The sequence below is a fragment of the Dermacentor albipictus genome, chromosome 1 (assembly GCF_038994185.2).
Source record: "Dermacentor albipictus isolate Rhodes 1998 colony chromosome 1, USDA_Dalb.pri_finalv2, whole genome shotgun sequence".
NCBI classification, from domain to species: domain Eukaryota; kingdom Metazoa; phylum Arthropoda; class Arachnida; order Ixodida; family Ixodidae; genus Dermacentor; species Dermacentor albipictus.
This window is the reverse complement of record NC_091821.1, coordinates 326334269-326353376: the sequence shown is the minus strand read 5'-3', so window position 1 is coordinate 326353376 and position 19108 is coordinate 326334269. Positions and strand designations below refer to the sequence as shown.

Here is a 19108-nt window from a genome sequence, read left to right as displayed (position 1 = left end):
GCCTGGCAAGCATGCACGGCTCTGTGCCAGGTCAGGATTTGCTTCGACATGCCGTTATTCAAACTTCGCCCCACACTTCTTTACGGAGTGTTACCGTCTGGCCCGTGAGGTGACATTTTCGGTTTCAATGTTGCTGCGATTGCGCTTGGTAATTCCATGACGATTATCGTGAATTAGGGGCGGTTTTCAATATCCGAAACAAATGTGAGTGCATTCAAATTCGCCATTGAAACAGCAGTCCTCAAGGCAATATGTAAAGAGTTAATTATTAAATGTTTGATAATTAGCGTTATCAAGGTCAGATTATTAGCGGCAAAGCAGGTCTACCTCGCCTAGGAGCTCCTTCGAAAAAACGCCGCGTTCGCTATGCTCCTTGCATTTTTCTAAATAGGCCTTTTTTCTTTCGCGATATTACGGTATCCTTCTGTCGCTTTGAAATTTCTTCCTGTTTGCGCGATCTAGTATAAAACTGGTTAATAATACATTATTAGCAGCACCTTACGCACGGTGTCGGAAATATCACATGGAACAAATCTTCGTATATCCTGCAGGTCATTGAAATCGGTTTTGATGGCGCCGGGTGACACGTGAGGCGGCCGCCATTTTGTAGTTGAAGCAAATCTCAGGTGCTGTAACAAATCATTCGGATATTCATTAAGATGGAGAGAGATATATATAAGTAACGCTAGGATGTTAATCAGTCAAGATTCCGGTTGGCTACCCTGCGCAGGGGGAAGGGATATATATTAAGGTGTCTTGTTTTACACTCCTGCTATACAAACTTTAGAGACACCAAAATAATAAAAACCACCATGAACGTTCCAAGAGATGCTTAGTAATCAATATCCGTTCCAGGGCAAAGCTGTTCACAGGAGGTGAGCTATTTTCCTTCAATTACATCCGACAGCTTTAGAGCAATATAACTGATATCTTACAGCATCTTCGAATGGTCGTTTATGAGTGCGCCCAAAGGGCTGATTTTAATGGGACGGGGAGCTCCGGTTACATTGGGATGGTCCTTTACGAATGCCTAACTACCAGTAAGTGCACTAAACGACGCTCCCAGTATGGCTGTCGAAGCATCCGAGAAATCTGGACAGTTTTCCGGTCGCGTGAGCTCACCCGTTCCTGTTGTCCTTGCTGCTTGTTGCACCGATACGCTGATGACGTTCGAACAAACATTTTTGACTTCCCGTATGCTTTAATCGCGACTATATTCACTGGTCACGCCAGCGCCCATCACACTGCCAGAAGTTCCCATGAGCTTTAGCTTTCTTCCCTCTCAGTGCTCAGAAAAAGAGCCGAATGTTCGGTTGGCGCCACATACCTTCTGCTTGTACCCAGGGCAGCTCCGGAATCTGTGCGCTCGGATTCAGAGGACGACGCCGACCATCATAAGTTCTCATTAGTAATCCCAAGAACCGTTCTCCTGCTTCAAACACAGCGTAAATCACGCGTCCTTCCCAGTGCATTAGTCGTGCTTTTTGCAGGCCATTGGTTTCAGGGAATTTCTTCTCAAGCATGAACTTTCAAATCGCGAGCAGCTGCTAGTGATATTTTGAGCAGTACGACGCACAAATGCAGAGCGAGGGTTGATAAAGCCGCGTAGTAATAAGGCACGCCTCTGCATGTCTTGGGACTGCAGAGGCTTCCTGAGCATATGTTTCCTTCGTCGACAAACTGAAACTGTACAAGGTTCTGCACACCAGAACATGCTGAGCAAAGTTAGCCAAACCTTTATCAGTGAATGATATTAAGAAACCCGTTTATGCCAAGCGACATCCGACCGCTCACATACACACACTGCATAATAATGTAGCGCCACGTCGCAAAGATACGTGGTTCTTCTCTCGCTCGCCACCTTCAACAACACCGAGAACACAATTAGAGTAAAACATTTAAGACGATTTGTCAAACATTGCGGTTTCTTGCTTTATGGCCAGCAGGGCAAAGGTCTCCGGATAGATCAGTAAAGAGAATATTCGGGCAGTCAACCACACAGCTATTCACAAGCTCCAAGGTTCCCTTTGGGTGGCACTCCTTCCAACACGGCAACCGCGTTCGCGTTCAGCACCACCGTTCTGCAGTACGGTAACAGCACTGTTCCTGTGAGACATGGTGGAGTAGCTCCTCGCTTTCCACAAAACTGAACTGTCACCAACGTTGTTCGTAACTGAAGCGTAAGCACAGTGCACAGCTGGCTGGTAGCATTGGAGCTGGAATTCGCGAACATTACTGGCAATAGGAGGTGCACAGAGTAAGCAGCGTTGCTTGGGACCACCCGCTGGCTCCGTCACCACCGATGGAGGCGCTCTCGTGCGGCAAGCAGCTTGGGACAGAGGCGTTGGTGCTGAGATCTTGGCGCACGAGGGATAGTTCCCTCCCCGTACCTTGCACAGCCAGCAGTCAACCTGCATGGAGTAGTCAGAAAAAGTGGTTTGGGGTTTGCTGCCATAAACATTCTCAAAGCGCACACACAATTATATATAGAAGGCACTGTTCGCAGATCATTTCGTCAGATTAAGTGCATTATTTCACCCGTGTCTGGGCGGATGCCACATTTTGAATGTTTTAAGGGGCCTCTGTCTACAATACCAATGACGCCACCCAGGAGTACGAAGTCACTTGCAGCTTGCCAATAAGATGTTTAGTTAACGCGGTGCCTAGTTTGGAGCTGGCGTTCTGTTTACCTAGGGTGAGAAATGAATATATTTTTTACTGAAAGTTATTACGGAAGTACCCCACACTCTGTCTCACACAGCAAGCAGCAGCCTGCACAAGCACACTTGTGGTCGAACATTACTGCTATACGAGCAGTGGGCGTCATCCCGCGACCAATAAGTACCATGGTCGCCGAATGCGCTGTTTCAGTAACCAATTGCGCATGTTGACCTTTATTTTATGTAAAAGGCACCGATGTGGTCACAGATGCAATTGGAATGGGAAGTTACCGCATCTTTCACTGCTTATCTGGAAGTACAACTCAAGGGCACCGACACCAGGCCACGACGCCCAGTAACATTGGCGATTTCCGTTGCCTAGCATACTATTTGTAGAGAAGACCGGAGAAGTGAAACGGGAGCAGGACTAAGAGGGAAGCGACAAACCACAGCGCTGACATGCAAAAGCACTGCGTACTGTGTGGTCGCGCTGCTGCAGTCCCGAGCGTACAACTTTCCCACTGTATAAGTCGGCTAATTCCCTCCTGAGTCAATACACTCAGACTCGTATCGACGTCTGAGACAGAGTGAGCCCGGCTAAGTACAATTTTGGCAAGCTTGAGTTTGAGTGAGGACCTAAACAATATATATGTATATGTATATATATATATATATATATATATATATATATATATATATATATATATATATATATATATATATATATATATATATATATATATATATATGTATAGTCATATCAATGAAGCCAACAAACATTGACACCAAGGACAACATAGGGGAAATTACTTGTGCTTAATAAATGAAATAAAGAAAGAAGAATGAATGGAAATTAAAGTGGATGAAAAAACAACTTGCCGCAGGTGGGAACCGAACCCACAACCTTCGCATTTCGCGTGCGATGCTCTACCAATTGAGCTACCGCGGCGCCGTTTTCCCATCCACTTTCTCGGGTATTTATGTGTCCTAGTAGAACCCTGGGAGTGTGTTGTGGCGCTGGCTAACACTCCCAGGGTTCTACTAGGACACATAAATACCCGAGAAAGTGGATGGGAAAACAGCGCCGCGGTAGCTCAATTGGTAGAGCATCGCACGTGAAATGCGAAGGTTGTTGTGGGTTCGGTTCCCACCTGCGGCAAGTTGTTTTTTCATCCACTTTAATTTCCGTTAATTCTTCTTTCTTTATTTCATTTATTAAGCACAAGTAATTTCCCCTATGTTGCCCTTGGTGTCAATGTTTGTTGGCTTCTTTGATATGGCTAATAAAATCGGGACCCTCGGTTAACCCCCTTCCTTCTCGTTTATATATATATATATATATATATATATATATATATATATATATATATATATATATATATATATATATATATATATATATACATATAATTTGTGAGCGAGCCTAAGTTTTGTTGATTTTGTTTACCGATGCAAGGCAATATGGGATACCGAGAAAACAGCACACTATGCGGTAGCTGTTTTCTTAATTGAACTGTAACAAAGTACGGATACGTTGAATCAGAAAGGTATAAGTAGTTTTTTTTTTATTTGACGCCCATTAAATGACTCAAAGAGGTTCGTGAGAGAAAAAAAATCAAACGTCACCCGCAAGAAACAATAATAATAACAAACAATAGCAAACAATATCATGACGAGCGTGGCGTATTTGCTGACATGTGTGTAAGTTTACGTGTGCGTGTGTAGGGAGGAGAGGAGTGTTGACACTCGCGTAGACAGCCAGTGCATTCGTTCGTGTTTTATCTGATTGTACAATATTTAAGAACGACGAGTGCCTCAGCGCGAATAATAAGCAAGTGAAAGTGGCACGTGCTAGAGAAGTGGCGCTCTGAAAGAATTGCACACTGCAGGGATGGGGTGAATGAGGACTATAATTTGAGTTTTCCAGTTCAAATACACTTCACATGAGCTTGGCTACGCAAAAGGCACTTTACATCTTACGTAAGTGGTACTTTGGTGCAATGATACAAAGGACATTAGTCCCTCTTTTAAATGTCGACTCGTCACTCAAGTTTATCGGATCAAATAGAAACAGCCTGTGAATACACAGACCCATATTTATTTATTGTCATACTGTCAAGATCCGGGGGCATTGCAGAGACGAGTGGTGATTATCACAAATAAGTTCGTTGATAATATTCTTGAAGTTTGTGGCGTCAGAAATGGCAGTGATGGAGGCAGGCAGGTGGTTCCACTCATTCGTCGTTCTTGGTAAAAAGGAATCAAAATAAACGTTGGTGCGACAAGTTGGAATTTCAGCCTTAAAACTATGATCCGTGCGTGACGATATGTATGATGGCGGGGAGATTAGTTCATCCTTAAGTGTTTCGATAGTGTAATAAGTCTTATGAAAAAGGCATAGGCGAAAGTATTTACGACGTAACCCTAGGTTAGGCAAGCCAAGGGTTAGTTTCGTTGACGAGACACTTGCTTGACGAGAATAATTCGAAAAAATAAAAGAAGTCGGTTTTGAATGAATTCGATGGTATTTTTTAGTTTTAGAGAAGAAGGGTCAAAAATGGAGCATGCATATTCAAGCTAAGGTCTCACTAAGGATTTGTATGAAACTAACTTGACAGCTGCAGTTGCCGGCAAAAAATTGCACCGTAAAAACCCAAGCATGCAATTAGCGTTACCGTAAATGTAACTTATATGATCGTTCTATGTAAGGGTGTGTAATGTAGATACCAAGATATTTGTATGCTGAAACATTTTCTACAGGTATGTTGTTAATATTGTGCGTAGGAAGGGTGGTATTTCTGACAGCACGGGACACACGGATCGCCTTACATTTATTAGAATTTAGCTTCATTTGTGATCTAGAATACCATGACGTAACTATGCCAATGTCTGATTGAAGAGTATCGCAGTCGCCAGGATTAGAAATTACATGATAGAGAATACAGTCATCGGCGAATAACCTAATTGATGTTTTAATTCGGTCTGGGAGGTCATTCATATAAATAAAGAATAATAATGGCTTTAGAACTGACCTTTGCAGTACACCGGAGGTTACTCGTCCAGTGGAACAGAAACATTCGTTAGCATAAACAAATTGTGAACGGTTAGACAAAAAACACTTACGAAACACCCAGATTCAGATTTACATTTAGTCTCACGAACTCTAAAGAACATGGAGTTACATGTGCAGTAAAGTCACTCATGTGTCGGCTCACTCATGCTAACCCATTAGTCCGAAAGAGCGTGGCTGGGCAGAGTTTACGTGAGTGTAAGTCCGAATTGGCGTGGCTGAGTAGAATTCTGGTGAGCCTTGGTCAGAGTGGGCCAGACTGGTCAGAAAGCTTTTGAGTACTAATCAAAGTTACCTCTAAGCAAAAATAAAATATATTCAAGTAAGGATGACGCAAACGAACAGTGATGAGATAGAAAACACGGACTGCGCTCCTCCATGTTTTCTATCTCGTCCCTGTTCGTTTGCGCCATTCCTCCTTGAGTATGGTTTACCAACGCGCCCAATACTCAGTACTCCTAAATAAAATATATGTTGTGAGTTAGTCGGAGCTGAGTTGCACTTATTTTGCCGACCGGAAGACCACTGTTTTGCGTGTTTCCAGAGAAGACACAGCGTCGTGAAGACTAGCAGCAGGGTGTTCCAACGTGTCGTACTCGGCGTGCATAAACAAGTCGTACACCACGTCACGACCGGAACACGTCTTCACATTCAATGGCACGAGAATCAAGTCAAACATCACGACACGGCATGGCGCCCCAGGACGGCTTTCGTGGAAAGAAAATGAGTGGCAAAGGAAGTGCAAAGCACTTTGCTAGCAGCCTCCACTACTTCCACAGTTATGACCAATAAAAGCGATAATAGCTCATTCAGTTCGAATTCCTGGAGTTTCCCTGCAGAGGTACAGAGGCACCGTAGTGAGGTGCTATTTTTTTTTAATACCAAAGACGTCTTTCCTCAACTTGCAGTGTTTGCAGAGTTTCATATACTGTTAAGAAATCTTCCGTTTCGCTACACTATTTGAGCAGTTTGCTCGCAAAGGGCGATCTGCAGATCGGCGATTCAGGCGAAATGGTTGAGAAATGGGAGCAAGTAAATACTGACGGAGCACACATTCAACCGCGAAATGCAAATTGATGTAGGTGGTGCTCCTTCATATTTCCCGTCCCAATCCTATCTCTTGTTTGAGTTGCCCTGATGTTCGGGTTAGAGCTTGAGTGTAGTTGTAAATTAACGTCAAGCCCATAAGCAGATTACAGTCGTCGACGCAAACGTAAGCCCCCGCGCGCAGGCACAGTGCTCTTTCATTTACAAGCGCTGCAGTACGTTAGCTCACAAAACGACAATGACAATGCATGCCGGCATGCGAAAGTTTCCTGCGAACAATAATCGAGCAGGCGAAAGCCTATTTTGAGTAAATCCTGTATTTGGTAAATTGTTCGTGCTTAGTGATCAAAGCAGACAACTTAAACCGCTGAAACCAACAAAGCTTTACGAGGTACTTTCAGCCGCTTGGTTTACTAACTCAACAGATAGACATATATGTAGAAGAAAATGCACAGAGTGCAGGGACGCGAGGCTTTAATGGTGATTGAATAAATGAGAAGGATGAAACTCGTGCTAGCAATGTACGTAACTTTATGCGAAAGTGCACAACTTATCTTGCAAAGTTTCTGTTGTCGAAGTCAGCAGCCTCTAGGTGTTTTTATGTGTTGTATCCATGCACTGTCCCTTCGAAATCTGGGGTTTTACATTCCTAAGCTTCTTTCTTCCTATCATAGGAAACTAAGGTAAAGCTGAGTGCCGTATTCTGACCCAGCGGCTGAATAATACCATCAAATGACGGATTCAAGTGTTATGCAGGGAACTTCGATCAGTGTTTTGAGTTTTCTCATACCGCAGAAATACATCAAGCACGGAACCTAGACTGCATTAGCACTAGAGCTGCGCTTCTTCCCAAATGAAAAGTTAGCATTTGATTATAAAGAAATAATTTCGTTTTGCAATACTAATTGAAGTTTTGAAAGAAAGACGCATATCTCGCGACCTTACTTCCTGCTACCAGTTTGCAGAGTAATGAGGTTATGGCAATATGAAAGTTATCATAGTCTACATAATTTCTCTTTCTTATCTTTCCCCAGAGAATTGTGACGTTGCTAAAGAGCTCCCATCATGTTGCTTTTCAAGAGCTCCAACCTGGCATTCACACTAAAGCGGTGTTGTTTGATTTCAAACTTCCTGTATAGTCATATATAAGGTCTCTTCCATAACGTTATCCAAGCTCTTAAAAGAAAAAAATAATATTTAGAGCACATGGTGCAAGACATGATTTTAAAATCGATGGTGTTTTGTCGACTCACCTATGCGAACCAAACACCAATTCAATCTTTGTTTGTGGAATGGAGCCTTTATAGATAGCTTTCCGGAGGAGGAGGAAGGAGGAAAGAACTTTATTGTGTGCCCTGCGAGTTGGTGGGGAGGGCCAAAGGGCCCGCCTAGGTGACGGCCAGGAGTTCTTGGGTCCTGGCGGCATCCTCGGCCCGCTGGACGGCCCATAATTGATCTTCGAGGGCGGGGCTGAGCAGCGCGGCTTCCCAGCGCGTGTCCGTAGGATATACATCCGGATATATGATGTGCGAGAGCGCAGGATTCGGGTACGTCCTAGTTTGTAACTGCCGCCATGCGACAGACTGCTTTTTTGTCAAATTTGCGTGAGGTCGCGGGAATATGCACCTCTGTAACCTATAATGTTTCGTAATGTCATTATATGTTGTCATTCTGTCCTCCCACTCCCACTCATTTACCGCACCGTCACGTCCGGAGGGTGTCGGGGCGTCACTTGCGACTGCGGCTCGGTCCGTAAGCCCTCGAGCCGCGTCATGTGCCGCCTCGTTGTTGCCGTCCTCCGCGAGGGTGTGAGCGGGTGTCCAGGTGATATATATCTTTCTTTTGTAATTTTGCCCTCCTGCAAGAAGAATTCGTAGTGCCTCCGGGGAGATTCGGCCGTTGGCAAAGTTTCTTATTGCCGTCTGAGAGTCGCTCACTATCACGGTTGCGTTAGCCTGAGCTGCTGCGAGCGCTATGGCTACTTCTTCAGCTATCTCGTTACTTGTGGTGCGTATCGTCGCGCATGTCTTGCACCGTTTATCCCTATCGATTACGGCTGCCGTAAATCCCCGTCTGCGACTGTATCGAGCCGCGTCTACGAACACTGCGTCCTTGTCGCTGCCGAATTTCTTCTGTATTTGCATCGCTCTGTTCTTTCTTCTGTCCTCATTGTGTTCTGGGTGCATGTTCTTTGGTAAGGGAGGTATTACCAATCTTTCCTTTGTAGCTCTCGGGATGTCCACCTTGACACCATGCTGTGTGTGGTAACCTATGTCTAATCTCTCTAGGATGTGTCTGCCTGCTCTAGTCTTAGAGAGGCGATATTGTGCCGTACATTGCGCTTCAATGAGCTCGTCTATAGTGTTGTGTAGGCTTAATTGCAGCAACTTGTCCGTGCTGGTGCTGATCGGTAGTCCTATGGCTAGTTTGTATATTTTCCGAATGAGGCATTCTAGTTTGATCTTTTCCGCGACCTGCCATTTTAAGTACGGCGCTACGTACACTATTCTACTTATTACGAAGGCCTGTATTAACCTGATCGTGTTTTCTTCTTTCATCCCGCTATGTTTATTTGTTATCCTTCTGATTAGCCTCATGATTTGCGCTACAGTTCCCTCCAGTCTTCTGAGGGTTTCTCCGTTGTTGCCCTTGGCTTCAATGAGGAGCCCCAATACCCTGATCCTATCGACCTTGGGTATGGGTTTCCCGTCGGCCGTCTTTAACTGTATCTCCTCTCTATGAGTGAGCTCTTCCCTGTAGTTGCTTGGTTTGCGACCTCTGCGAGTCGGTCTGTACAGTAACAGCTCCGATTTCTCTGCCGAGCATGTGAGCCCTGTCCCCTCTAGATATTTTTCGATCGTTTCGACCGCTGTTTGAAGCGTTTGTTCTATCTGCCCGTCACTTCCGTTTCTCACCCATAGGGTAATATCGTCTGCGTATAAGGTATGATTTAGACCCTCGATTTCTTGTAGCTTGGCTGGCAGCCCGATAAGCGCCAGATTGAATAGCATCGGTGATAAGACCGAGCCCTGTGGCGTACCTGCGCTGCCTATCTCGATATCCTCCGAAACTAGGTCCGCTATCGTGATCTTTGCCTTTCTGCCCGTTAGAAAATTGCGTACATAATCGTACGTGCGTTTTCCCAGTCCTAGTTCGCCTACTCTATCCAGTATCGTTGCATGTGTTACGTTATCGAAGGCCTTTTTTAGGTCCAACCCGAGAATTGCCTTTGTCGATCTGCCCGAATCGTCTATGATCTGATGTTTTAGTTGTAAGAGAGCGTCCTGCGCTGAGAGGTTTCTCCTGAATCCTATCATCGTGGGCGGGAGCGCGTCGCAGTCTTCGAGGTAGGTGGTCATCCTAGCTAGGACCACGTGCTCCATGAGTTTCCCCACGCAAGAAGTGAGAGATATGGGTCTCAAGTTCTCAATTTGCAGTCGCTTGCCCGGTTTAGGTATTAACACGATTTGTGCCGTCTTCCATTGCTGCGGAATCTGCCCTGCCTCCCAGCATTCGTTAATATATTCGGTTAACTTAGCTATAGACTCATCGTCCAAGTTCCTTAGCGTTTTATTCGTTACACCGTCTAGTCCGGGTGCCGACTTGGTATTGAGTTTCTGCAGGGCTGCCCTGACCTCTGACTCGCCGATTTTGCTGTCTAATTCGTCATTTACCTGCCCTGTGTAGTCAGGGTGTACGACGGGCAGCACTTGCGAGATGTATCTTTTCTCGATTTCCTTGAGGAAGTCCTGCTCTGTCCCTCGGTACGTTTGTATTAGCCGATTTATATTTTGCCTATGTGCCGACTTTGTCCCGTCCGGGTCTAACAAATATCGAAGGATGTTCCACGTTTTTGCCATTCCTATCTGACTGTCCATGTTGTTGCATTTTTCCTCCCACTGTTCTTTGCATAGCTGCTGGGCGTACTTTTCTATGTCCCTGTTCAATTTGGCTATCTTTCTACGAAGCGTCCGGTTGTGTTTTTGTTTTTTCCATCTCCGTTGCAACCCTGCCTTAGCTTCCCACATGTGTAGAAGCTTACTGTCTACGTTCTCTAGATGCGCCTCCGGCGGGACCATTTTCGTAGCTGCCACCACATCTCCCTTTAGTTTTTCGGTCCATTCCTCAATACCTTGTGTCGTGTCGTCGGCCTCCTCCCTTATTTTCCTGAATTTGTCCCAGTCGACAATCTTAAGTGGTCGACCCTTTGTCTTGCGCGGTCCTGCCCTTACCGTTATTTCTAGTATATTGTGATCGCTCCCAAAGTCGTGTTGCGTATTTGTCCACTGCGCGTCCCGTATGTTCTTGGTGAATGTTAGATCTGGCGTAGTATCCGCGCAAACGCTGGTACCTATTCTCGTGGGAACAGATGGGTCGGTCACGAGGGTCAGACCTTCCTGCTGCGCGTCTAGCCATAGGTTCCTGCCTTTTTGAGTTTCGATTTTGTAACCCCACGCCGCGTGTTGGGCGTTAAAATCGCATCCGATCACTACCGCTCGGTTGTCCGCTATGGCTAGGGTTTTTTTAAAGAGCGATCGAAATTTATGGTGTCTGCACTTTGGACTGCTATAAATATTTAATACAAAGAGGCTGTCCTTCGTTTTCCGCATGGGTATGAGTTCTAATAGAATGTGATCGATTGACTTAACTTCCGTGTCGTGTTGAACGACCGAGTGATTTCGCTTTACCAACGTCGTTAGCGCCTTCGTCTCCCCTTCGGCTCTACCAAAGGACTTGTAAGCCGACAATTTTGCCAGCCCATTTGTTTCCTGCATCATTATAATATCCGGGTTTTCTTTGTCTTTAAGGTGTTGTTGCAAAATGTATCGTTTTCGATCGTATCCTCTACAATTCCACTGCCAAATCGTGTATCTAGTTCGTCTGTCCATGGCGGCGTTACAGGTTCTCCAATCCCTCGGCGGGTACGGGGGGCCTAGTGTACGGCTTAATGGCCGTCTTAACCGATCCCCCCCTACTTGTTTGCGGTCCCCATATTGCTAGTTTGGCTTCGAAGTCAGCCATCATTTGTTGCACTTGCTGTAGTATCGCCTTTCCTAGCGCCTCCATCTTTGCCTCTATCTTCGCCTCAAGCCTCACTTCCAGTTGTTCTAGTTTAGTTTCAAATTTTGTTTCGTTCTGTTTGATGCTGGTTTCAATTTTCTGTTCAAATTCCTCCTGTCTTCCTTGGAGCGTCGTGGCTGGCTTGGGTTTCTTTACTCCGGTTTCAATCGGAGCGTTCTCGGTCTTACGTTTAATGGCGGTGAGGGCTACGTCCTCCTCCATTGCTGTCTCTTTTTCCTCCCTTATAACTCGCGAGCTTTCCTCGTTGCGTGGCACTTTCCCGCTCCTCAAACGGTCGTTCTCTTGCCTGAGTTTTTTAATTTCATCCATGAACGCAACATTGCTCTGCCTGATTTGCGCCAATTCTTTCTCTAGCGCCTTAACTCTATTTTGAAAAGCAGCCTCTGCCTCCGCACGCGCCCCTGAAGCCGCGTCCGCCCAGCTCACCTGTAAGGGTCCTGCGGCGTCGTTGACGTTGCTCTTTCCTTTTGGGCTCTGCGATCTTCCTCCCCCCTGTGCTCTGGTAGATTCGGTATTACTGGTCTTGGGTCTGGATCTCGATCTGGACCGCGATCTCGATCTGGTTCTATTCGACGTCGAGCGGCCCCTTTCCCTTGCCTGGAGCTTGGGGAAATCTTCTAGTCCAGATCCGTCCTTTGTCCGATATTCCGACCGCTGTCTCCAGTCTTCCCGTCCTGGCCTGTACAGTCTTTCAGCTTCCCTTTCGTGGTACATCGTTTCTTCTTCCTCTCGTCTGACTCGCTCCCAGCGGCGCCTCTTTACCAAATACGGTAACTTGTATCTGGCATTACATCGGCGATCCGCCGTAGGATGGTCTTTGCCGCAGAGCTGGCACTTCGCTTCGCACTCGTGGTCCTGTGGCGGGTTCTCCAAGCCGCAGCCTCTGCATATCCTGCTGTTCGGGTTCGGGCAGACATCGGCTCTGTGACCAAGGCGTCCGCACTGGTAGCATATGTCTATTTGCTTCCGGTATAGTGAACACTTGACCAGTGCTCTTCCGTATCTCACGTAGTTTGGGACGTGATGCCCGTCGAAAAGGATGATGACATTCGTGGTGTTTCCCATCCTTTTGGCCATGAGGACCGTCGGATTCTTTGGTGTTACAAGCATCTCCACTATTTCTCTAGGAGACACCTCGTGCGTTACTCCTCTTATCACTCCCTTAGATGTATCCTCCGGAGCCGACTCGTACGCGTTGGCTTCGAACTCCTTGTCTCCCATCCTCAGTCGAGTGATAGTCCTGTATTTTTCGGCGTGCTCCTCCGATGGCGTGCTGATCACTAGAATGTTCTGTTTGTAGTTGGCACACACCGTGTCATCTTCCGATTCCTTTCTGGGGATTCCCGCGGCGTTGGCGCCGCAGCATTCTAGGCGATTGATCCCATAGTCGGTGACGTTGAAGCTGTCACGTGGGCGCACTATTATCTTGTACTCCGCCTTCGGCAAACTGGGCATCCTGCTTGCCGCCATGATTTGTCTTGCTTTTTGTCCCTTGTTCCACCTATTACTGAATGCGTTCTCGCTGGAGAAGCGCGCTGCCTGATCCTGGGTTCCGTGAGATTTTGTCGGCTCACTGGCACATCCTCCTCTCTTCACAACACGCCAACCTGCTTCGTCCTCATACTCTTCTCTCGGTATATCATCCCCTTCGACGCTCACCGTTGCCATCTTGCAGCTCTAACCCGAAAAGAGGCGGGGCTCCAGCCACCGGGGCTCCAGCCACCAGCTTCGTTGGGTTAGGCTTAGCGGCCGTGTCGGCGTGGCGCTATATAAAGTGGTCGATGTGCCGAAAATAAACGGTCCACCTACTTGAGAATGATATCAGGGTGGTCCGTGGAACTTGCACTTCCTTCTCGATAATAAGGCGTCGGTGAATTCTTCGAATGTACGCCGAGAATCATTCAAAATCTGCGGAGCCGACGCGACACAGATCCGCACTTTGCGTCTTCTTCTTCTTCCTCTCTCATAGCTTTCCGGGGGAATTTTTTTTTCGCCTAATGTAAGCGTGTGCTATGATGCTATAACCACTTCGCTATGTTTCTTGAGCATCTCATAGTAGACGCACCGTGCGTCAAGTTAGTTGATACTTAAGTGGTGTTTAGGTGACCGAAAATAGCCAGTAGTGTAGTCAGCGATCAGATGTCAACTCAGAAAGGGGCAGCTTCAGTTTCTTAAGTTTGTCTTGCGCTGGCCGGCTCTAATTTAACGTATCTTGCAAATTATCTAGAGCTACTAAACAACAAAGCGGCAAACGCAAGATCCGGGATGATTATGATGGGTGTGACCAGCCGACAAGCCGAATATTATCTAGCTGAGCTCAGCGAGTGCATTGGCGTGCGGCTAGAGTGCAGTTTGGATTACGCTTTCCGACAGCCGGCGAGCGTTAACTCAAATCTACGCTTGCTCACCGACTGACTGACCCGCGAATCTATGGCAGAGAGCGATGGAATAGATTTCCAAAATGTACTGTCCACTCACCTGTGCCAGGATGCGCTTGAAGCTCTTGGTGTAGCTACCGTAGACGAGTGGATTTACGCATGAGTTGGACACGGCGAACATGAATAGGGAAGACTGCAGATAGCCGTTGACATGCTCGGCACCACTCGGGTCTATTTGATACCACAGCACCATGGTCACGTACGGTGTCCAGCACAGGAAGAAGGCCGACACGATGATGATCGTCAACCTGAGCGTGCGGTTGCGCGCGCGCTGCATTTGGCGCATGTCCGAACGACGCAGCCTAAGGCGTCCACGCGTACAGACTTCGCCAGTGCCGGCACTTTCGCCCTCCTCACCTGCGTGGAGAAAAAAAAAAGATTCAGAAGCCAGCACACCAGTTTAGGGCCGCTGAGCTGACTTTCTTGTACGTAAGAATATACACAATGCATTAAAATGCCTGGTTGACTATCGCCGACACAAAGAGCGAAATTTCGATGGTGAGTAGGATATCGATCAGCCTCATTTCGTAGGTATCGGTTGGCAAAAAGTGGTAAAAGTGTTTATGTGCGTGCGTGTGTGTGTTTGCGTGCGCGTGCATATGTGCGTGCGTGCGTGCGTGCGTGCGTGTGTGTATGTGTGTGTGTGTGTGTGCGTGTGTGCGTGTGTGTGTGTGTGTGTTTGTGTGTGTGTGTGTGTGTGTTTGTGTGTGTGTTTGTGTTTATTCAGGCGACAATCCTTGGCTTCGTGAGGAATCTTAGTGCACAGCGTCACCCTTGTTCGAGCAGTTCAGACTATTTTCGTAGCAATGGTGGTACGTGGCATCGTTCGCGACTTCCTTTTTTTATTATGTCGTCGTATTGAGGCTCAGCTTCATATACAGTACGCATACGTTGGTTCACACTATAGGCCACAGAATGAGCAAAAACATGGGCATGGACACGACATCACTTCGACTTAACGCTGTATTAAAAGTATCAATTATATTACAGAAAGCTGAGGCTAACAGCATAGAACACGACAGCGAGTTGTGCAACAGCAACAAGTTTTAATATTTAGAAGCTTTTAGGAGTTTTTGTTTAATGTTTCATCTCATTTGGATAATTATAGGCTCAAAAGCGTTCGCAAAGGTAATCGTCCGTAGCCCTTCGAGCAAGAGAAAGCGCAAACTATAAAAAGGAAACAATCGAAGGGCTCAAAACAGATCAATGATAGACGTAATTGACGGCTGTCAGGGATGGACACTAGACTTCTATTTTCGAATACCCAATGGAGTGTTATGATGAGTATGAAAGTTCAGGCTATTGCGAGCATACATAAACGCAGCCTATTAGACATTAGGCAGGAGTTCGCAGCACAACATTAACGTTACTGCCTTCCACAGCGGCGCAGGCCCGGTACAAATATGCACTGAAATTGCATAAAATAATTTGAGATGACAAACCACAGCACGCCACAAAGATATCAGCACGCGCAATTCTCGCTTATCACTTGTGGCCTCTGGCCAATTGGCCATGACAGCGCGTTCCAACACTTATCGACGTCAGCTCGAGCGGCGTAAATAGACATAATTGTGTTCGTAAGACAACTGCACGCCTATCGCAGAAATGTGTCCTTATCTCGTCATCTACGACGGCTGTTTAAGTCTGGTGAATCGACTTACGCTTGCTGTTGGCAGTAGTACTGAAGTTCGCACCTGAGCCACTCTTACAAATGCTCCTTGCTTTTTTCGACGACAGCGCTCTTTTGAGTAGCGGCGGGAATCGCACGCTTTCTCATCTTACGAACAGTTTTATCTCGGTGAACACGTTTTTTTCGCAAGATTTTTGCTAACGGCAAAATTTTTTCGCAAGTCCGCTTAGTGAATTCCGCCCCATGTTCTTTGTCTTCGTCCTCGGTGCAACGCGTGCACATAGCCAGTGACTAGCGGCTGCTCTGGCCCGCCTTGACGACCGGCCGCTTTCCGAGCAGACGGTCCTTGAACGCCGACCTATACAGTCGTCACACCACAAGTCGGTCAAGGCACTCTTAAAGTGTTTACGTTTGAATGGAATTATGGGTTTTTACGTGCCAAAACCACTTTCTGACTATGAGGCACGCCGTAGTGGAGGACTCCGGAAATTTCGACCACCTGGGGTTCTTTAACATGCACGTAAATCTAAGCACATGGGTGTTTTCTAGGGGTGTGCGAATATTGAAATTTTCGAATACGATTCGAATACGAATAAGGCAAAAAACTCTATTGGAATATCGAATCGAATATCGAATATGTGTGTAGTATTAAAAAGTTGAAAAACGAGGTAGCAATAGCTTTATTACCCTTTTAAAAATTATATTGCATTTTACAAGGCTGCTTGAGATTAAATAGGCGCTCATTATAGGTAATGCACTCAGTTAATGTCAGCTAATGCTCTCAATCAGGTAATGCGCTTGTTGCAGATTATCGTGAAGGAAAATTAACTGCTGTCAACATGTTCAGGAAGTAAGCGCTCTCTATGCACTGTGACAACATTTCCACCAATAGAAGAGGCTCACTATATAGGAACTGAGGTGGCAGGGATGGCCAAGTAATTCCGGGCGAGTGCACTTAAAATCAGGTGCATGAAGCGGCCAATGGTCTGCCACCACTCACAAGGATCCTTGCCCCTTTCATGAGGAGGCTTTTCCGCATTGTGTGTAACTTCCCTCTCAGGGGCAGATTCCAAATGTGTCTTCTCCTTGTTCATCACTAGATCGTCAAAAGCATTCCATACACTGGATAACACCAGTTGACCCAAAGTCGACGCGGGCACGGCGGTGTCCCCGCTGGGTTCCACGTCAGCTGCTTGCAGCTCCCTTGTCACAAGGTCTTTCAGCCAGATCATCTCACCAGATGCCTGAGCAACTATGGCCTTAAAGCGTGGATCAAGAAACATGGTCAGGCTGGCCACTTCGTCCAATTCGCACTCCGCAAAACGAGTCTTGATACATTTTGCAAGATTGTTAGCAGACCCTGAGTTGCCTTTGCAACCTTCTAGGCAATGCAGCATTCCAAAAATAATTGGAATCTGACACGACAAGGAGGGGTACTTTTCAGCACTTAAAATCACAGTTACGTCAAACGAGGGCTTCAGTGCCTCCACAAACTCCACTGCATATATTCACTCTGCAGAGTTAAACGTATATATATGCTCGTGTCCGAAGTGGTGAGCTCAAGTGTGAGGGACTCTTTGAGTTCAAGGGGCCTTGAGAGCACGAGGTACTGACTGTTCCACGTTGTGCCAACATCCTGCACAAGATGGAGCACGTCTTCGTTCAACTGACTCTGCAAATCATTCAGTCATTTCTGCGCACTAGGGCTGTGCTTGTAGTGTCCTACAATCGTTCTCGCCTTCTTGCCGAGTCTGTTGTGTTGATTTTCGGAGTACACGACATTGCATCGCTGATCGCCAGCTGCCGAGTGTGCGCAAAGCAGGCCCGCTAGAGCCATGGTAGTCTCCTGGCAGCCACTCGGATATTGCGGCCGTTGTCCATCACGATTTACTTCCCACAGTCGATTGGTATCTCCCAGTCGGTGCGTAGCAGGTCCAATGAGGCAGCTATGTTCACAGACATGTGATTTTCCGGCATATGTAGCGTGCTTAAAGTGAACTTTTTCATCTCAAACTTCACCTAAAGAAAATGGCGCGTGAGACTTATAAAGCCCTCGTTGGCACATGACGTCCAGATATTGCTCGTAAAAGCGAGAGTGCTTGTTCCGTGTTCAAGTGCTTTTCGCAGCTCGTGTGGTACCTTTGCTCTTGTTTCGTCGTGCAGGCGTAGGACGAGCACACGCGACAGTTTTGTTCGAGATGGCAGGCTGTAGTACGGTGCAGCTGCTTTCATCAGTACTTTGAACCCCCTGTTTTCTACAAAGCTATAAGGGGGAAGATCTAAGGCGACCATTTCTGCCCCTTTCTGGTTAAGTGCATTTTCTTTCTTCTGAGACAATGGCTGCTGTCTCTGCTGTAGTATATGATCCAGTGTTGGTTGATTCTTCAATGGCGCGTTTGCAGCGGCGTCTTTTTTGTGCTCTTCCGTCAACAAAGGGTCTGTTTCGCGTGTTTTTGAAGAGTAGGAGTCGTTCCTGTCGGCATTTGCACAAGAACACGTTTGCACTACTTGCACCGAGCTGTCGACGGCGAGAGTCTTGTGTAGTACCCACAAAGAAGACTTCTTCCGGCTTTCGTTTCTTGCTTGCTCGGTGGTTCGTCATCTGCAGTTGATGCCATTCTTGGAGAACACGCTTAAGCGAGGGTTGTATCAGCATTGAGATAGTTGCAAATAGCGCAGCGGCGAAGTAAGCGTGGTTTGCGTTTGCCTCAAAGAGCAGCAGCGCTTAACGTAGCAAAGAGCCGGCGACCACCTTAGAAGAGCGGGAACACAAGGCGGGAGTTGTCGGTTTCAATAGTTTCAATACCACATTTTCCTCGGACCTATACTTTTTTCTTTTTAATTTCCGAACAACTAAAAATTGTCCAGGTAGCATTTTAGAGATGCATATTTTATCGCGGATGCTTACACAACACGAAAGTACATCATACATCGTTATGGAAGAGCCCTCTAATAAAGCTTGCTAAAAAAGAAAACGAAACTGATCATGTCTCACGGGCGTGATGCAGATAGACTGAAACAGAGTATACAGACAATGAGCGGATCATGCTAAGTTGTAAGTGAATAAACATGTTCTTAGCAGAGTAGGGAGCAAGCATGTAAATCATTAATTGCTCAGTTAGTCGCAGTCTGTCCGAATATTCGCCGTTTCTACCGTTATTCGGCTGTCCTCGAATATTCG

General features: G+C 46.5%; 2 protein-coding genes and 1 non-coding gene across 7 annotated transcripts in view; 2 read left to right on the top strand and 1 right to left on the bottom strand.

Annotated features, from left to right (window-relative positions):
- LOC135908910 (uncharacterized) overlaps nt 1-19108 on the top strand; it is a 662802-nt gene that overhangs the window by 286802 nt on the left and 356892 nt on the right. The window lies entirely within an intron of this gene.
- Nucleotides 1726-19108, bottom strand: part of LOC135909226 (adipokinetic hormone/corazonin-related peptide receptor variant I-like) — a 93690-nt gene continuing 76307 nt past the window's right edge. The window contains exons 3-4 of one of the 2 annotated variants that reach the window (XM_065441096.1): nt 14338-14638; nt 1726-2411 (exon numbers count right to left, since the gene is read on the bottom strand). In XM_065441096.1, coding sequence (XP_065297168.1) covers nt 2007-2411; nt 14338-14638 — 706 coding nt within the window. In that variant the 3' untranslated portion in view covers nt 1726-2006. Of the gene's footprint in view, nt 2412-12285; nt 13804-14337; nt 14639-19108 lie in introns of those variants that run through there. The other variant, XM_065441092.2, reaches the window with a different exon arrangement.
- On the top strand, nt 3744-3819 carry TRNAS-UGA (transfer RNA serine (anticodon UGA)). Its single transcript has one exon. It is a non-coding gene; the product is annotated as a tRNA-Ser (tRNA).